The sequence below is a fragment of the Candidozyma duobushaemuli genome, assembly GCF_002926085.2.
Source record: "Candidozyma duobushaemuli strain B09383 chromosome Unknown C_B09383, whole genome shotgun sequence".
NCBI lineage: Eukaryota > Fungi > Ascomycota > Pichiomycetes > Serinales > Metschnikowiaceae > Candidozyma > Candidozyma duobushaemuli.
The window spans coordinates 634707-653218 of record NW_020289897.1 but is presented as its reverse complement, the minus strand read 5'-3'; the positions used below and the strand labels follow the sequence as shown (position 1 = coordinate 653218).

Below are 18512 nucleotides of genomic sequence, written 5' to 3'. Positions count from 1 at the left end.
GTATGAAAATTTGTATGAATGTCATGTAATACTACAGTGAAAACTACAATGATCTCTGTCGAATGATTAATGTATGATATACAATGAGGTCGTGAGGGAGAATGAAGAATATGTCTTAAACCACCACACCGGAGTTGGAGGCGATTCTTGGCCACAAGTCAGCACACTCCTTGGCGACTGGACCAGTGATAGCAGAACCCTTCATCTCACCCTTAGGGTTGACAATGACACCAGCGTTGTCCTCGAAGTACAAGTAGGTACCGTCCTTTCTTCTCCATGGTCTAGCCTGTCTAACGACGATGGCTGGCATGACCTTCTTTCTCAACTCTGGCTTACCCTTCTTGACGGTAGCCATGACCATGTCACCAGCGGAAGCAGCTGGCAATCTGTTCAATCTAGCACCGAAACCCTTGACGGCAAGAATGTAAAGGTTTCTGGCACCAGAGTTGTCGCAACAGTTAACGACGGCGCCGACGGGCAAACCCAACTGTCTGTTAGTATATTGTTATGTTTGGCCAGCATGGAGGTAGCGTAGATTCTTCGTTCGTTGATGGAAGTATCGATTATGTATGGAAGGTTGGATTTTCACTAGACTTGGATGGATCGTATTGAATAATTTGCTGGAACTCGGGAATTGTCATGAAAGGTACATACAGACATACGGAACTTGTTACCGGAAGCACCAGAACCAGACATGTTTGATATAGATGTAGTTGGAGTGACTTCTGATTTTTTTTTCTAAGTGAGTGAGGCAGGGTAGTGCGAAAAATTTTTTGGTGAAGAGCCTGCACAGTGTCGAGAGCGAGGCCTAAGGCCCATAGTTAAGGCCTAGTGCGACCTAGGGCTGAAGCCCTATATGTAAACGTCGTCACATATATCAGTACAGTCGACCAACACGGGTACACCGAAGGTATGATGGGGATGTTTGGTCCAAACATGTTCTTTCCTAGCACGAAAGGGTGTTTACGGAATTGTACTTGAGGAAAGTCAAGTGCACAGCGTGTGAAATCGTAGCCACCTCGAAAGACAATAAACTACAGTCTGTGATCCCGATCTCAATTAAGAAGCCGTTTAGCGATGATAAGAATGACTGATTCGGGAACAAATTATCATTGCTTTTTCAAACCTTAGCTTTGATGGTTGCCCTATTGTAGATTGATCCTCGATTCATGTATAATCCTATTGCAAGCCCCGATGCCGCATATCAAACAAGGCTGCTAATCATCCTTTTTAAAACCTAAATCAAGGACTCAAATAAACGTCTATGATCATTTGGAAGAGGGTCAGTCTAGTTGTGATGGAACTATAGGCGATAAGCTCTCTCGCAGAATGGCTGCGAAAACCGGCCACGATAAGGAAGCACAAGGCAGCACTCCAAATGACACGAATGAAGGGTTACATCGTAACCTGGTGACCTCAAATACTTTCATCTATCTCTAAAAGCTCAATTGTGTCTCATTCCGGCCGTTCTGTCAATGCTACTGTTCATTGACATTATCACAGCACCCATCAACTACACATTGTAACTCGCTCATAAATCATTGAATATATAGGTATCATTGCTCTGCAACTATGTTGCTCTATAGCCCGTGCCGGCATTGTAGGGACTCACCTTTTGGTACGAATCATAACTGTCCGTAGGGTAGTATGCCGGTTGAGCTTGTGCCATGGGCTGGCTTCTAGGGTACATGTTGGCATTATGGTAAGGGTCTTGCATCTGGCGAGGCTGGGGTCTTCTGTTGCTGCGACTGCAACAGCAGCAGATGGCCTGAGCACAACTAAAGCCTAGGCAGCAGCATCTGAAAAGGGTAGTAAGAATACTGATGGCCACGATACAAGCAAGAACGATACCGACGATAGCGACAATCTTGCAGGTTGTGTTGTCCATACACGTGTCCCAGGACTTGAACGACTCAGCAGTCGATCTGACGTCTCTCCTGGAGAGACCCGAGACTATATCTTTGGGGCAGGTTGGAATGTACATCGGGTATTGGGAAAATGCGGGTGGTCGGGAAGAAAGGTTGGTGGAAAAGTAAGTTGTTGACTGTTTTGCAAAACAAAAATGCCTCGAATTCTTCAATGGCTAGCACCCGATCCGGAAATTCGTGTTTATATATTTTCTTGGACTGAGCCCCTGTGTTATTGTGGCATGGCTGATATCGCGATTAACGAGGCAGCGCGCATCAAGAAGGCACAGCCTGGAGTGCGTTAGTGAGGGTTATTTATAGGACGGCATAATGTTTTGGTCCAACCAGGCCTTTCTTCACCAGGGCCTAACCATAATATTTAATGGTGCATGACGAGGCACCGCAGTACGGCTGCGCCGAATCGGGTAATGTTGTGATTTGCAGCTCAGGGCTGTGACAGTCATGAGGCGTCGACCGTTATATATGCACTTAGCCGCTCGGGCTGGACTAGAGGGTAGGCTTTTTATAGAAAACCGTTTTGACAAACTGTTGATGCGAGCCAAAAGTTGTTGTCCGACAAATGGTAGATGACAAAGTGGGGCAGTGCAGTGTTCAGGGATGGAAGAACATAGACAGGAGTCCGAGAAATTGGCTCTGATTGCAGCCAGGCTGTTTCGTGGCGTAGATCCGATAGACATGCCAGGATTTAGTTGGCAACAAGGAGAAGGACAGGGACACATGAGTGGGCCTGAGTATGCAGCTAGGAGGAAAGCCTTTGATCTGATTTCAGATAATCCTAGGAAACAAGGCGTTTTTGCATCATAGAACCCGTCGTCGATTGGAGAAGCGGACTTGTACCTAATGATCTGAACCCAATGCCAGTGCCCACCTAAAACCACTTTTATCGGCTTCACAAGATCATCCAGCCGCATGATTCTGGGTTCCGGCCGATGCAAATCATGGAAGGAGTGATCTCGCTTTGCTATGTGGCTTGTGTCGGAGATCTAGCCGGCTGCGGTGAAGCTGAGGAAGATCATGAAGTCAAAAGTTAAATAACATTCCCAAGCCAGCATGTAGCCTTCCTTGGTAATAAGTTGTGATTCAGTGGTTGATTTTTAATCATAATAAAATAAAGCAAATATGCTTTTGACTTTGGGTGTTATCATAACATAATCTGTCGCCGATTGGTTGGTAAACTGTAATTCTCAAGTGTGACCATATCAGCGACTCTTCCCAAAGCAAATTGAAATTTTTGGAAAGCGAACTAGTGGAATTTCAGCTAATTGGAAAAACCATGTGCAATAGAGACATGACAAGAAACGACGTCATGGCGAGTAATGAAGGGACCACAAAGCACCGCGAATGACGTAGAAAGCTATACTAAAGCTACAAGACAATGGAACCAGGGCTCCATTCGCGACATTTCTCGAATGATCTTAGTAACACGATTGAATGGGCGACATGGTGTCACGAATCGAAGACGGTTGTCGAGGAATCACATGAATCAGATGATGCCATCGATCAATCTTAATAACGCATTCATGTTTGTTTTTTGGGTGTGCAAGGAGAAAGTCTGCTTGCCTAGAGCATAAGTCACTGCAGTGATTTGGATAAAAGTATAGACGATCTTTTAGGGGCTCGCATTTACGTCAGAGGAGTACAATAGAGCATCTCATTTGCCTTAAACCTAAAATTAGAACCACCAAGCAACAATGGTATCACGGACCTATCACAAACTCCCAGAACGCAAATTGAATGCTCTTGTATTCCGTGCTCGATGGAGCGCACTTTCCTCTTTGTTATAACCGCTAGAGGAGGAATCTTGCAGTGCCGAGACGCGCGGAAGTTTCCAGACTGCATGCGGGAACATTTCTAGAACAGGCACTGAACGCGGTCTGTTTGAGCTACAGAGGTGGAAGGAATGCTTGAATTCGTAGTATTAACCATGTAACACGCTAGGACGTGAGAATAGAAGTAAATAAAATTGAGTTAAAGAGCGATGTAGAACATTGAACTTATCGTGACTGGAACCGTAATCTATGCCTAGACAACCGTGAACGCCGCGTATGCCACAGGAGCGAGGCGGCACTTTGGGCTATTTGTTTGCCGCATGTTATGTGTTGACAACCTTCAAGGAGCCAGGGTTGCGTTGCACCATGTCGGGCAACGACCCGTTTGAAAGCCGTCGGCGCCCAAATTCCTCGGGCGGCCGTAAGAAGTCATTGTTCGGACCTTCCGGATCGTCACTGTGCCGTGCCTCGTAGTAGAAGGCCTCCTCGTTATTGGACGAATACGACTTGGTGGTGTTGGAGTTATTATGCGTGTGCCCACCTTGGGCAGCCGGAGCAGCGCCGGCCATAAATGGGTTTGGTGCCATCAGGTTGAACGATTTGTCGTTGGCACCGCCCATGTCGAAAAATTGCTCGTCATCATCGTCGTCGTTGTTGTCTCTGCGTCTCCACCAGCAGAAGAATAAGAATAATGCAGCAATGATAGCTACACCCGCAACACATCCAATGACAATACCTGCAATGCTGCCGCCGGACAAGGAATTTCCGCCTGAATCAGCCTGTCTGTGCTCTGGCAGTGCCGTGCCCGACAGGGAAGATGAGGATTCAGAGGGAGATGACCGGACGGTTGTGGTGATTTCGACGACGGAGGAGCCGCTACCGCTGGCGCTTGCCGTAGCTGTAGAAACAAATGTGCTTGTTTTGGCGTCATCTGAGGACGAGGAGGATGAATGCAGGGGCGGCGACGTTTCCGAAGTCGAGGAGGCGGCCGCAGACGAAGATGAGAAGGGCGTAGTCGAAGATGATGTTTCCGAGGAGCTGGAGGAGCTGGAGGAGCTGGAGGAGGAAGATGTCGTGGAGGATGTCGATGTTGATGAGGATGACGAAGACGACGACGAAGACGACGACGAGGACGAAGACGAGGACGACGACGAAGCGCCGAAAGTGGTGGCGTCGGCGTCGGCATTGACGTAGACATCGAAGTAGCCGTCACCACCACAGTTCTCCTTGTCGTAGCCCTGGCAGGGGGAGTCACAGCTTGAGCTGGAAACCAGGAGACTGTCGGCCGGGATAGCCAGACCGCAGTAGCACGACTTGCCGTCGATCAACGCAGCCACGGCCTTGCCCTCACAAGCCAGTTGGCAATGGCCCAGGGACTGGTACATGAATGAGTCCTCCTTGGACAAGTGGGACAGTAGGTCTGATTGGCGGAAACAGCCCAAGTTGGAAAAGCTGTCGGCGAGGGTGCCGGGGGCTACTAGTAGTAGCGCAAAAAGAAGGAGCATGGCGATATGAGGCCTGGAGCCCGGGGGAACGAATATGTGTGGGTTTGTTGGGAGGTGAAAAAGAAGAAGAAGAAACGGTGGGAGGTAATTGTCAAGGGCCTGAATGGTGTCAAGCCCGTGTGCACGCATGGCAGAGGCCGCAAAACAAAACAAAAATAGATGAACCAGACAGTGCAGGCGTGGCCCCAGCAGCAGGGCACGAAATTTAAGGGGAGAACGGTGGGTCTAAAAAATAAGGAGAGGCGATAAAGCAATTTGAGATTGTTATGGGTCGATCGAGGGCCATGTTCCACGATATTCGCCAATTCTTTGGGTTTGTTTGGATCAAGGATAAGAAGGCGTGCAGCCCGAGGATACGAGGCCAGATCGTGGCCGGTGGTAGAGCAAGCGCAAGAAAAAGGCACATTAGGCGAGATCAGGCCTCAGTCAGATTAGGGCCGAAGGGACAGAAAAAAAAAAATAAAAAAAATGTATGCCACAGGCGCGAGCCGATATAGGCGAGTCTGGATTGCTCTGCCAGGCGCAGGCCCCATACCCCAGGCGAACGATTGGCGTATACCGCGATTGAGCGATTTACACGGTGGATTTTTTGCAAAAGCTATGGATGACTGACGAGAGAATTGATTTGATCAAGAAGAGGCGACTTTTGATTTGCCCATTCGGCTACAATGGGCTTGTCCAGCTCCCACGGAATGGCTGCGAATTCGCCGCAACGGTGCGGTGGACCTGTGTTCCATGGCAGTGCGCCCGGAAGGTTCCAGTTGTCTGTTGAGGTCCCAGCAAACAATGGGTGGAAACTCTGGGCACAGTGAGCTGGGGCGGCTGAAGAAATGTAGAAAAAAAATAAGCGGAAAACTGTAGGAAGCGACAACGGCTGATTTGCTGAAGTAGCGTGGGCTTGGAAACATTTGCACCTCAAACGCCCGCGATCGCCCAAGCCGAGACACCTACAGGGGTGGCTCCGAAATCGGTTGGGATTTGATTTTCTCTTGTGTGACCCCTCAAAGTCCAGTTGCTGTGGCCCCTACCCACAAAGGCCTTCCGAAAAACTGTGACCCCATTCTTCGCCTGGTATATATTCCCGCCCAGAATCATGAGATCTCTTTGTCTGCCGCTGGGTTTCGCAGCCAGTCCTGCAGTGCGCCTCATCTTAGATGAAGAATTTTTTTTTCCCGCTCATTTCTTCTCTAAGGCCTCCCACCTGTTCACACCATTGGGGTTTCTCCAAAATTCGTGTGGACCCACGGTACCACTCTGTGGCGGGGGCCTCAGAGAAAAAAAAACCCTTTTCGCTAACAGCGGCCGAATCCCACGCGCCGTCGTTTGATAGTAGTGGGGCTTACATTTGAATCAGCGTAGTCACAGAGGGCTTTTGATGGCCACATCGGGCATCCAACGACTGCTGCCTTCAATTGAGCAGGTCAGAGTCTGGTGGCCTGCTTTCTGTCTCATTGACCTGCTCAAGCCACTCTCTTAACCAACCAACCAACCAACCAACCAACCAACCACCAACCAGCTTGATCTCTAGCATTCATCTCAAAAACCACTTCACGAAATCCTCTAATGAAGGAGTTCCATCGTCTTCAAGACCTCTTCATCAATTTCTGTTGTCCCGTTTTCAACTCTTCACTCTGTGTGCTACTAGCGTACTGCGCACTGGTACACACCATAATCAACTCCACTAATCTTCCCAAGCATGTCCCTTTCACCATCGGCTGTGCTGCTCATCGTGGAGAGACACAAGCAGGATCTTGAAACTTCTTCATCTTCAATTGCAGCAAATCCATTCCTACAAACCATCACTCTTCAACGAATCCAGAATGACCTTCCTCACCTACTACGTGCATTGAATGCCAACAAAGGAAACAAGCAACACGATTCAATCCAGGCTCAGCTCAATAGTCTATCAGCATTGGTTGACGAGCAAGATTACAAAATACAGAAAGCGATAGAGCGTCAGAATGCACAAAAGCAATCAAAGCTACCACAGCAAGCACTGTCAGTTGATCAATCCTCCTCTGATCTCACAACAAACGACAACACAGAGGAGGATTACGCATCCCTCAGGAAGAGGCTTTTGGCCGATGGCACATCTACATTTCTAGATGACCAAAATAAATCCGCAGATCAGATGAATGAGTACCACGAAACATTCCAAGAAGACATAATCAAGGACCTTTCAGGCCTCGCCTCTTCCCTCAAAAATTCCGCTTTTGCATTCTCCTCAAAGGTTACAGAGGACACCAAGGTGCTTAATGAGACCAGCGAAAACATGATGAAGAGTCTGTCATTAATGCAAACCGTCGGTACCAATCTTAATGGCTACTTGAACGAAAAGAGTGGCGGAAAGATCAGCATCTTTTTCCTCATCAAAATGATGATTCTCATTGTTGTCGTGTTCTTCATAGCTTTGGTGCTTATAAACTTCCTACCAAAGATGTGATCAGAAATTGAATTATAGTATATACCTTAGATGCTGTTCAACATGAGATTTCTAGCCTTGCGGCTGATGTAAAATATATTAGTCGTGAGCCATTAAACGGCTCTGCTTTTTCATTGGCTTGGATCCTTCGTGTTCTCGTCAACAAATTCAGTGTCAGAATTTGAGCTGTCGTCACTGGGCTGCGTCATGCTACTTGCAAACTGTGGCAAGTTCATGTTTTGGTTCACCTGCTGCTGGTTTTGGAATTGCCTAGGCAAGTTACCACATCTGTCTTTACCGAAATTGATCTTCAACTTTTTGTAGTCGTCGAAGGATTTGATGCCGTCAATAGCCTTGATGGCATTAGCAATGTTGACAAAGTTGATGAACGCGCAATTCTTCTCCTCGAGATAATTGATTTGCTCGATGTCACCAAACTTGGTGAAATCCTTCCTCAACTTCTTGGCGTTGTAGTACTCGAAATCGGTGATGTTACCAATGTAAATGTTTCTCAGCGCACCATTGGAGACAGCCAAAGACAAGGCGTTGGATAAAGGACCTGAGTGCTTTCCCCAGCCAACCTTGATTCTTCTGTTGTGAATAGTCAAGCCATGTAACTGGCACATAGCGAAAAATTGGGCAGCGGCGATCGGGTCGATGAATGTAATGAAGCAAACGTGTCTTTCACTCAAGAAACGGATACTTTGCAACAATCCACCCCTTACCACATTGCAAATCTCCTCGACAGAGGATTCCTGATGCAAATTACCCAAATAAACAGTTCTATTACCCAAGTTATTAGCGCCACCAGCTTGTGTGGCAATCTGTGCAGCAGCAGCAGACTGTTGCACCAATGCACTTGAAATGAACTCTCTATCGGCGGCAGTGACAACGTGCTCCATACCAGGAGCCAAACCTAAGTACTGTGCAGCGTTGTGCTGTTGCGTCTTGGTAATGAAGGCACACCTATCCTTACCGTAAAAGCATTTCTTGTCCAAGTATTTCTCCTTCAAAGGTAAGTTGGCAACGCACCTTATAGCACTCAAGATGGACAAAAAATGAATAAATGCAATACCCTTGTCTGGGATAACTTTAATGCAATCGATGACACCGAATGTAGACAAGTCCTCCCTCAACTCGTCTTCCAGGATGATTTCACCGGTAACAGGGTTGTTCAAGTTTCCAAGATAGACATTACGAGTTGCTCCATCCCTCTGGATAGCTTCCATCACAGCGGGCAAAATTGGTGCGTTCTTACCCCAACCGATACGAATATCGTTACCCTTAATATGGAGTTTCTTCAAAATGCAATCAGAATGGAACAACAATGCTGATTGCGCATCGATAAACGAGATGAATGCACAATTCTTGGAAGGTAATATCTTGACATTCTCCAAGATACCGCTTCTCACGTAATCTAACAACTCGTTGGGCTCGATGTCGCTCGGAATGTTACCCAAGTAAACCGTTCTGGAAGGAGCAACCTGCGTGGGCATGTTAGACCCGTTGTTGGGGGAAGGTGGTACGATACCTGCTTGGCCCGATCCACCAAGAAGAATCTCTCCACTGGGTGTCTGGGGAACATGACCAGCGTTACCGTCAACAAAAGGTGAGTGGCCGAAGTTTGACTCGCCAGGAAAGCCTCCAAGATTTAACTGCTCTTGCATCTGGCGGCTCAAGGCGGCATCTGCCGACAAAGGTTGGTGATTCGAGCCGTACGCGTGGGGGAGATCAGAGTCATCAAAAAAGTTGCTCTCTTCCACACCGTAGAGATCACCGTTGTTGAAGTGACCCGCATGAGGCAGGCGTTCTCTATCGTCATGGAAACCACCAAGGTTATCTGAGTGAGAGCCGAACTGATCATACTGAGCACCGGGGAGGAACTGATGCCGCTGTTCGTGCTGCTCCTGACCATGCAACTGACCGTTGGAGTCCAGTTGAGGGTAGTATTGGTAGTATGGTTGGCCCATATACTGCTGATGCATACCTTGATATGGGTTGTAGTATGACATTATGCGATGCTATGATATGACGAACGAAGGAATGGAAACACCAAGTATGAAAGCCCAAATGAAAGATGTTCGTAGAAATAAAAAGCCCACTGTAGCTGATTGATTATAAGATGATGTTTGTCCAGATGTCCAGTTGAAAAGAGTGAGATCGGGGTCTGATTCAAACTTCTTGACAAAGAAAAACAAGAATGTTATGGACGAAAGTGGCTGGCAGCGGGGAATGCAAGATTGAAATGGGGGCCGCCGGCTGTTGTGGACACAGATAATAAATAAAAAAATGGGGTGTCGAAATCACGGCAGTGTTCTGAGAACTGAAGATGAGTGTAGTTGCGTTGGAGAAAGGAAAGATCGTGAGGAAACTTTTTGGCCACAGGTTTCGCTGAAGAAAAAAAAAAAAAAAAAAAAAAAAAAAAAAATTAAAAAATAAAAAAAAAAAACTGCGACTCCTCGGACGTTTTTTTTCCCTTACGCTTACACTTGACAACGAACGGTCTAAATACACTACCGGTTGCAATTTACAAAACCTTGAGCTCATAGATTGGTACTTTGATTAAAACTCCGCCTTGAATCCCTGATTTGACTTGGCGCAGTGTACCGGTATTTCTTGACCTATGTGAAGGAGTATGTGTCCTCATGATGTTTTTCGCAACCACAGCCCAAACGTAGACAATTGGTGTTTGCAATCTTGTGACAGGTGATGATTCATCACCAATTAATATGAGCAGGTTTCATGAATTGTTTCTCAATCGCTGTAATCAGTCTCGCCCTCTTCCTCCTCGTCTTCGTCATTCACTTCTTCCACGGGCTGCGTCGTGCCTGACGTGCTGTCAAAGCCATCTTGCACGCTTGAATTCTCCTCACGCTTCACCTGAGTGTCGTTATCAGAATAGTCTGTGGCTTCTTCGGATTGCTCTGTGGCGCTTCCTTCCTCGACACTGGAATCCTTTTCTATGCTTTTAGTCTCCTCAAGGGAAGTGTCTTTCAAATTGTCATCAACTTCTTCTTTGATGAATTCAGGCTGCTCTTCTTCTCGTACAGACAATTCCACCTCCTCATCTTCTTGCTTTATGCTAGGCTGTTTTTGCTTCTTCTCCCTCCTTTGAGGCTCCTTTTTCACCGTTCTTCTCTTCTTGGCAGTGTCTTCCGAACCGGAGGAGCTACGCTTCTTGGAAGTTTTGGCTAGCTCCCTCTCTTGTTGCTTCTCTTCAAATGCTTTAAAGCCCTCGCCCTTGATGATCTCTTCAACTCTCACGCGATTTAAGTTGGTTCTGTTTTTCACCTCGAAGGTCTTGTTTAAATGTTTGATATCGTCTTCATCATTGCCCAGTAGTTCAAGAATTTTTTGTCGCTTAGCATTCAAAACCTGGTAAAATCGATCTTCAAGATCCCGTAGAATCGTGTTATAGTCGTCAGTGGTCTGCTTTATCTCCTCGTCTTTCGTTTTGGCATCTTCCCGCAATTTACGTAGCTCGTTCTCTGACGTCTCAATTCTTTTGACCAATTGAGTTATCTGATTAGACTGTAGCAGAACCCAATTTAGTATGTCTAGCTCACGTTTTGTTTCAATGTCCTGAGAATCTACCTCTCTAACCTGAGCTTGGAAAGAGCCGTACTCAACGCTCAATCTACCTTTCGAGCGAATCATGATTGTGAGTGTTGGCGGATCATCGGCCAAATCGCCATCAGTCAACTCTCCGGTTTTGCTGTTGTAGCTTTCCAGTGATTCGAGCTTCGCAGCGATCTCCACACTTTCTAGAGGTTCAACTCCAGTGTCTCCGGCCATCACGTCATCATTAAATAAACACTCGAATGTTTCAGTCCACAGCTTGTCGTCAATGTCTTTCTTCGACTTGCACCTTTTGACTTTGGTAGAACTCAAATCACTGCCATACATCCCTTCCTGACATGCAAAGAGCAACGAGTAGGATCTCTTGTCGTCTACTTCATGACTTTGTATCTTTATATGTAGCTGTGATGATTTTATAAACTGGTCAGTTTCTCTTTGATAAACGTCAAGAGGCACGGTGACAATTCGCCCTTCTAAAGCCATCCACTATGGTATCAAGTTTCATTTATAGATGCGCGAAACCCCAGATTTCGGCGCTAGAAAAAAGGGCACCATCCACAATAGATAAGTGCGAGGTTTTCGGGTGATGTTGCTTCTCTTATCAATTGTCTGACAGTAGCCTCGACACTCAAGCCTCCAGCATCCACTTTCTCCAAAACCGTGAGCACAGCAGCATTTGCTTCAGAACCGTCCTCTTGAGGTTCAGGAAGAGGAACTTTTGTATCATCTTGTAGTCTCTTTTTCCTTAGCGGTGAGATCGACCACAGATACAAAGGGTCCCATCTTAACGCATCAAGAATTGCGATGATATGCTCCTTGTGCTCTCTTAAAACTCTGAAAGTGTGTTCACACAGCTTGTCGAAGACCCCATGAACTCCTGTGAATCCAAACCCGTCCACAATATCTCTTGTAAGCCTGAAGGGAACTGTCTCGGGAATGGGGAGTCTTTTTCCTTGATCAAAGGCAACTCCAAGATCAATGTGCACTGGTTCGCCAGTCGTTTCCTCAAGCAATATGTTGTTGCAGTGTCTATCACCAAGACCTAATATATGGCCCACCATTGAGGATGATGCGATACCTCTAGTGAATTTTTGTCTGCTTTCGTACCAGTCGTCCGGAGTAACAAAATGGTCACTGAAGTACTGGTGAAGTACTGGATCAATTTTTGCGGTGACTGTCTCGTAGGTTTGAAGTCTTTCCTTCAAAGTCGAGCTTTGACAATCCTTCATCGCCTCCTTCGCTTTCTCGTACTTCAACTTGTCTTGTCTTTGATGATACGGCTTGATGACTTCGATGAGCGCCTTGGAGTTGGGGACAAATTCTATCACACCAGCTTTTGGTCCTAGTGGGATCGCCTTGTAAGTTCTGACATGTAGCTTTCGTTTTCTTGTCTCTCGGTCTCTTTCAAGGATTGTGTTCACTTTCTCGAAAACCTGTTCCATTGTTGCATCTTGCCTCAAATCATCAGTTCCGTATTTGAGAAGCATCTTGCGGCTGGAACCGTCTGACAAAGTGAATTTGGCAATCTTCGGCAAGCTGAGACCTGATGTTGCTATACTTACCTTGGGGTCGAAAGACACCATTCTTGGAATGTCCTTATAGCCATTTTTTGAAACAGGAATATTGAGCGTAGGAGGTGGGATTTCAGGCAAATCGTTAAGCCAGTATTGTCCAATCTCGAGTTTGTCGAGGTGCAAAGCACGTCCTCTCGAACTCTTATGTTTAGCGAGAATGGTTGACTCTTCACATAACTTTTCAATGGGATGAAGGATAGTTTTAGAGAACTCTTCGTCCTGGGCCATTAAGTTTTGCCTTATCTTTTCGGCTGCAGTGACCCTGAGAAGCATGGTATTGTTACCAGTGTCCTGTGCAACATCCTTATGGTATAATAATGAGATAAGCATGTAAAGTGTGTGAAACGGATGATCGAAGCAAAGCCTAATGATTAGCTGCTGAATGGAATACTGGAACTCATTAGCGTCACTTGAAAGGCGAGCCATCAATTGTGTAGACCATGAAAGTGCCTTATAGCTTGGGAGTAATTGAAGGTTTTGCTTTAGTGAAGCATGGAGCGGTTGGTAGGATGAAAGCTCAAGAAACAAGGATATAAAACGGTCCTCAATTTCTTGCCCCTCATCACTTGCGAGTAATGCGCTGAGATAAAATGTGGCACTTTTGCAACCAAATGTCATTGTAGTGTCTTCCAATGATTGTAGATCGATTGAGTCTGTAGCAACTTGCGCTTTGAGCCTGTTATAATACTTTTGAACTGATTTTCTTTCGCTTGGTGTGACGGCAGTCTTCCCGTAATGAGATTTGATTACCTCAATTTCATCCTTCTTTGCCTTTATGCGCAGCTTTAAATTACTTATCTGGGTTTTGAGAGCGCTGGCTTTGAACTGCTTCTCGCAAAATCTCGCTAAAAGCAGAAAGGACTTGAACCTTTGCAGCGAGTCATCAATTTCCGATAAGTTGCTCTCCATTGGTTCAACATACTGGCGTAATAAATTTTCACCGAGCTCCTCGCGAGAGTCCGCTAGCCACAATACTAAGTGAGAAACTATCATGCGATGGTCCAAGTGTAATAGATCTTGAGCTAATGAACCATTTGCCTCTTGTGAGACCAAGCTTTTAAGCATTGCAATCGGTGCAGTCGAATTTCCCTGCGTCCATAATGTCTGTGCAATTGAGAAAGAAACGAAATTGCGCGTGGTCTTCCAGTCAACCAACCCTGAAAGATGTGAAGTGTATTCATCCATGAGTACAGCTGAATTAAGCATTTTCTGAGAGTGGTTGTTCAACCTAGCAACTGCATTGTAAGTCAGAATCTCGTGAATGAGACCTTGCCAACATATACTTTGAGCCTCACTCGACTCCAATAGGGAACTTTTTGAAGACAGACCATCTATTCTCAATCTAAAGGCTTCTCTTCGACATAATAAGATGTTCTCCAGATTTTCAATATCAGCATCTTCAAACCAAGAAGACAAATGACTGAATTTGCGAATGTTGGTCAGAATTTCATCCTCTGTAGTCCTCAAGATATCGTCCACCTCTGTCAAAGAGGACAAAGTCACAAACCACCTCTGATACAATTGTCGATTAGAGCGGTGAGAAAGTTTTCCATCCGAGAATATCCTTTTTTGGAAAAAGGAATCACTTATTGCTTTATAAAGGCAATCTGAGGAATCCAGCAGTACTCGAAGACCCTTGAAATAATTATAAATAATCTCGTGGTCCGATTTGGGTTCCTCTGAAAGCGGTATGTTCCATTTGCTCAATTTCCAGCTCCATTCATAGCATCCTGTCTCGCCAGTAGTGTTCAGAGAGAACACCCTTGACATTCCCATCAAACCATCAGCAAGAAGAGACTTCGTTGTTGCACTATCGTCATTTGCCTCATTTCTCAAAGCTGCAGAGTCAAGGATAGCGAGATCGTTTCGCAAAATTTCAGAAGTTGACGCAATTCGCTTCAGCATATGGATAGTGTTGCTGAGAGTAGGCTCTTGGGGTACTCCGTAGAGCATATCAAGATCATCAATTGACTCATAAATGTTCAGGATGGATGTTCTCCATTTACCCCAATCAACTTTACTTCCCTTTCCTTGCGTTGCATCTTCGAGTAGTAGTAATGCAGTCATCGAGTGCTTGCTGTCTTTTAATACCAGGTAGATTTTTTCAAGGTTGAGTTTGGAATAGAGCCTTTGATAGATGCTTCCTTCATGTTTGGACCCCATTCGAACACAAATGACTATTCGAGCCAAAAGATCAAGGCCCCCAGCTCCTAAATGGACATCGCAACTGATCATGTTTTCTATGAGCGTCGAAATGATTGGTAGCGATTTCAGATCCAATAGGAAAAGGTAATAACACACTAGATGGGGTAAGCTTTCGGCTGCCAATTGAGGAAATTTCAAGACACAAATCGCAAATAGTGATGCAATGCTCGTATATCTTGCAATCTCTTGAAAGATGGCAAGCATAAGCTGACTGGACCATTCAGTGAATTCGTCAGCTATAACCCGCGACCTTAGAGATTCTATGACTTGTGAAAGGCCATCATTGCCATTCATCGGGTGACTCTTTTCTGAAACGATGAGAATAGATGAATGGAAATCCATTGGAATAAGGAAATCGCCGATATCGTCGACAAAAGCTTTGAAGTCAACAAACTTCTCACTGTCTGGTTTTCGAGCATCGAATTTCCATAGAAGTGCACTAAGAATGCATTCAGCAAATGCTTTTTCCGGGTAGCCACTCCCTCTCAGCATCTTCACTATCTGCTCAACAAAGAAGTTCATTGAGGAGCATTCGAGAAGAAAAATTTCGGAACTGGTTTTCTCGTACTCGGGCCTCTTGATCAACCCAGAAATGTCACCCTTTTTAGTGCAGTGCAAATAGTAAAAGCTTAGATACTTTGCAACCCAAATAGCAAACATGTTAGATTTCGTTTGCAGAAAATCAATATTCATAAAAAGCCTGACAACATCTTTTTCGGCTCGTTTGGGATTGGGGATCTGAGTGTCGTGGTAGAGTCGCGTCAAAAGTTCAATTATGCAATTCAGGATCTCCTCGGATGAGACCACTTCTGTAAGGTGTTGTAGAGTGGTCTCCAACTCATCAACATTTGCTGTCACTGATCCTCCAGAAAGTTTTATGGTACAGTTGCTAAATAGATTCGAGAATACTCCAAGCGAATTTGGTGAAAAGTGACACATGTGGGCTATTCTCTCGACGAAGGTTTTGAATAAGTCCTTCTTGTTTTCATCCATGAGTCGGTTGAATAGCTTGGCGACTATGAACATTGAATAGACTTGCCCAAAGGATCCCATGTCTTCAACTGAAATCTGTGAAATAAGCACATCAGCCTCGTGTGCTGCTTTGGAACCCACCAAGAGGGTGCAGATTTCAATGACCAAGGAAACGACGTTAGCATCTTTTAAACCTGATGGTACCTGGCTGATAACGAGCTTTATTTTGCGCAAAGCCATAAGTTGCAAATCTGGATCTTCATTTAGCACATCCCTACCCAACTGTCGAAGCATGAAATAACAAACCTTTGTTGTCCAGAATTCACCTTTTTCTGGAGACCAAAATTTTGAAATAAGGGCATCAATTAGGTCTATGCTTGAAACTGGTGTCACTGTGGCCCTCATAGAATTGTCTATACGAACCGAGGACATGAATAGATCCACAGTCGTCCTTTTAGACAAGACTTCACTTAAGACAATTTCTGACCCAGTATCGGTCATTCTGAGAGTTTCGAGAATTATAAGCAAAACCTTCTCCCTCATATAGCCCTTGTATAGGTTGTTGAGATACGGCAGAAGGGACTTAAAAATCTCATTCCTCACACCATCTGAAGTATAGGCCAAAGGAATAAGAATTGGTAAAGAATCGTAAAGCACATTTTGAATGTCATACCCCTTATACTTGGATACTTGCGATAACTGCGACATTATTTGTGAAGAGCTCCTTTGACTCTTGATCGCCATGCAAATTGAAACGATTTCTCTGTAGTTTTCAACAGCGAAAGCCTTGAAATCGATGTAGTCAAAGAGTTCGTATGGGAAAGTTTCTAGGGGTATATCATTATTCCACCATGACTTCAATAGCTCTATCCTCATTGATTGGAAAAGTTGTCGAAGTGAACATAAAGGAGAGCCCAGACACAACCTCGAGAGACCCAATTTTAAGTATGGTGCAAAAAAATCATACTTATGACATTCCAACAAGTTGAAAATTGCGGGTATTTTGATTTGAGTTGTTCCCGACGAAACTGTGGTGAAAAAGAAACAGTAGGCGGCTGCTCGCTCAACTGAAGCCTGAGGGTGGGGGAATGTCTCGAACAAAGTACGATAGAGCTCGAGTTGGTCGAATGAATTTATGCTGTCGAGATAAAGCCTTACAGAATCCAGTAAAGAAACTCTTAATGAATTCGACGAGGATAATAAGGCCCTATTAGCTGTCTCGGCGCCCAAACTCAATTCAAAATGAAAAGTGAGACATTCAAAAATCAAAGAAATGACATTGAAACGACAGCCTTCAATCAAGAACAACAGCTTCTCCTCACATTGTAGCAAAAATCCCAAAAGATCCGTGAAATCCTTGCGAAAGTCGGTCTCATCGTATCCATCAACTAATGGCAATAGATTTTTCAATACTTTGCTCGTAACAAACACTGTATCACTGGATCGGTCCATTTGATGTGACGACAACGGACCCTCACCAAGCATCCGGATTACTCTAACAGCTTCTTCGGAACTCATCTTGGAGATTAATGATGAATCACATAGGATTGAAATGCATTGAAGAGTTGTCGCCGGGTCGCAGACATCGAGGGCCGTGAGCATCTGAGCGATGTCACCATCAAATTTGACAAGAAAACGAATGTAAAGCGTCGTCGTTTCAGTCGCCAATTGGGGAAGTTGTGCTATGGGTGTTGCTTTACTTGAGCCGTTATTCAGAAACTCCTCCTCGAATTCGGTGTCATTGGAAACAGAGGAACCAGCTGTCTGGAATAAGGAATTGAGGCCAAACATGAAATGCTCGAGTTGTCGGAACACAAAAGGCTTATCAATTGCCAATGGCTGATTTAGGTCGGAAAGAAGAAGGAGCTTCATTATGATAGCATAATCCTCCTGAGAGGACAGGTTCATAAAAAGGCATCTCCAGAGTTTTTCGCAAGTCTCTTCAATTGCAGGAGGAATGATTTGTTCTCGAGCTCCAAAAGCCTCTTTGATGTGTGTTACGATCTCGGTCCAATGAAATAACCTGTCTATACGCTCGCTTCCAACCATGAGGCGAGAACTGATGAAATTGATTCGATCAAAGATAGAGGTTATCATGTCCGTATTACCATCACAAGGTAAAATCTTTGGTTCGTGAACAAGTCGTTTCAAGCTAACATTCTTTAGATCAAGAAATTTCTCGAAGTCAGAATCGTCTACTGCAGAACCCAAATAGAATTGCAGTCGATCTCTTTTGTCCAAGTCACCACTTTCGGAAGGCAAGTTTTGAACATCACTTCCCAGCAACCACAAAACGAAAGAACCTATCATTCGGGCGCGATTGGGCTCTGATTCGGTACGTGGGTTGGTGAGTGAAAGTTCATCGTTTAACTTGGATAGAAACCATCTTCCCGCTGCCCTATTGATAATTTCTGATTTAGCGTTAGTCAGCTTCGTCATTGACCAATGCAAAGCCCACCAGTAACGAAGTGCATCACAATGAAGAGAGCTTGGGCCATTGATTTCAGCCATTTCTAAAAGATTCCGTATTTGCGATCTTAAGCTGTGATCAATAAGAC

At 45.2% G+C, this 18512-nt stretch overlaps 6 protein-coding genes across 6 annotated transcripts; 1 reads left to right on the top strand and 5 right to left on the bottom strand. All coding sequences in view use genetic code 12, as the record gives it.

Annotated features, from left to right (window-relative positions):
- Positions 1-115: 115 nt before the first annotated feature.
- RPL23A (60S ribosomal protein uL14) lies at positions 116-696 on the bottom strand (the record flags this gene model as incomplete). Its single annotated transcript, XM_025481658.1, has 2 exons — positions 116-487; positions 655-696. The coding sequence occupies 2 exons, from the start codon at positions 694-696 to the stop codon at positions 116-118; spliced, it is 414 nt and encodes a 137-aa protein (XP_025336276.1).
- An 874-nt stretch (positions 697-1570) lies between these two features.
- Positions 1571-1984, bottom strand: CXQ87_003173 (uncharacterized protein; the record flags this gene model as incomplete). Its single annotated transcript, XM_025481657.1, has 1 exon — positions 1571-1984. One exon carries the CDS (start codon positions 1982-1984, stop codon positions 1571-1573), a length of 414 nt encoding a protein of 137 aa, XP_025336275.1.
- A 2036-nt stretch (positions 1985-4020) lies between these two features.
- Positions 4021-5202, bottom strand: WSC2 (Wsc2p; the record flags this gene model as incomplete). The annotated part of the gene is made up of 1 exon (XM_025481656.1): positions 4021-5202. The coding sequence occupies one exon, from the start codon at positions 5200-5202 to the stop codon at positions 4021-4023; it is 1182 nt and encodes a 393-aa protein (XP_025336274.1).
- A 1696-nt stretch (positions 5203-6898) lies between these two features.
- On the top strand, positions 6899-7645 carry CXQ87_003171 (SNAP receptor; the record flags this gene model as incomplete). The annotated part of the gene is made up of 1 exon (XM_025481655.1): positions 6899-7645. One exon carries the CDS (start codon positions 6899-6901, stop codon positions 7643-7645), a length of 747 nt encoding a protein of 248 aa, XP_025336273.1.
- A 110-nt stretch (positions 7646-7755) lies between these two features.
- Positions 7756-9636, bottom strand: CXQ87_003170 (uncharacterized protein; the record flags this gene model as incomplete). The annotated part of the gene is made up of 1 exon (XM_025481654.1): positions 7756-9636. One exon carries the CDS (start codon positions 9634-9636, stop codon positions 7756-7758), a length of 1881 nt encoding a protein of 626 aa, XP_025336272.1.
- Positions 9637-10378: 742 nt separating this feature from the next.
- CXQ87_003169 (ATM family serine/threonine-protein kinase) lies at positions 10379-17862 on the bottom strand (the record flags this gene model as incomplete). The annotated part of the gene is made up of 4 exons (XM_025481653.1): positions 10379-11566; positions 11818-13227; positions 14404-16781; positions 17241-17862. 4 exons carry the CDS (start codon positions 17860-17862, stop codon positions 10379-10381), a joined length of 5598 nt encoding a protein of 1865 aa, XP_025336271.1.
- Positions 17863-18512: the final 650 nt, after the last annotated feature.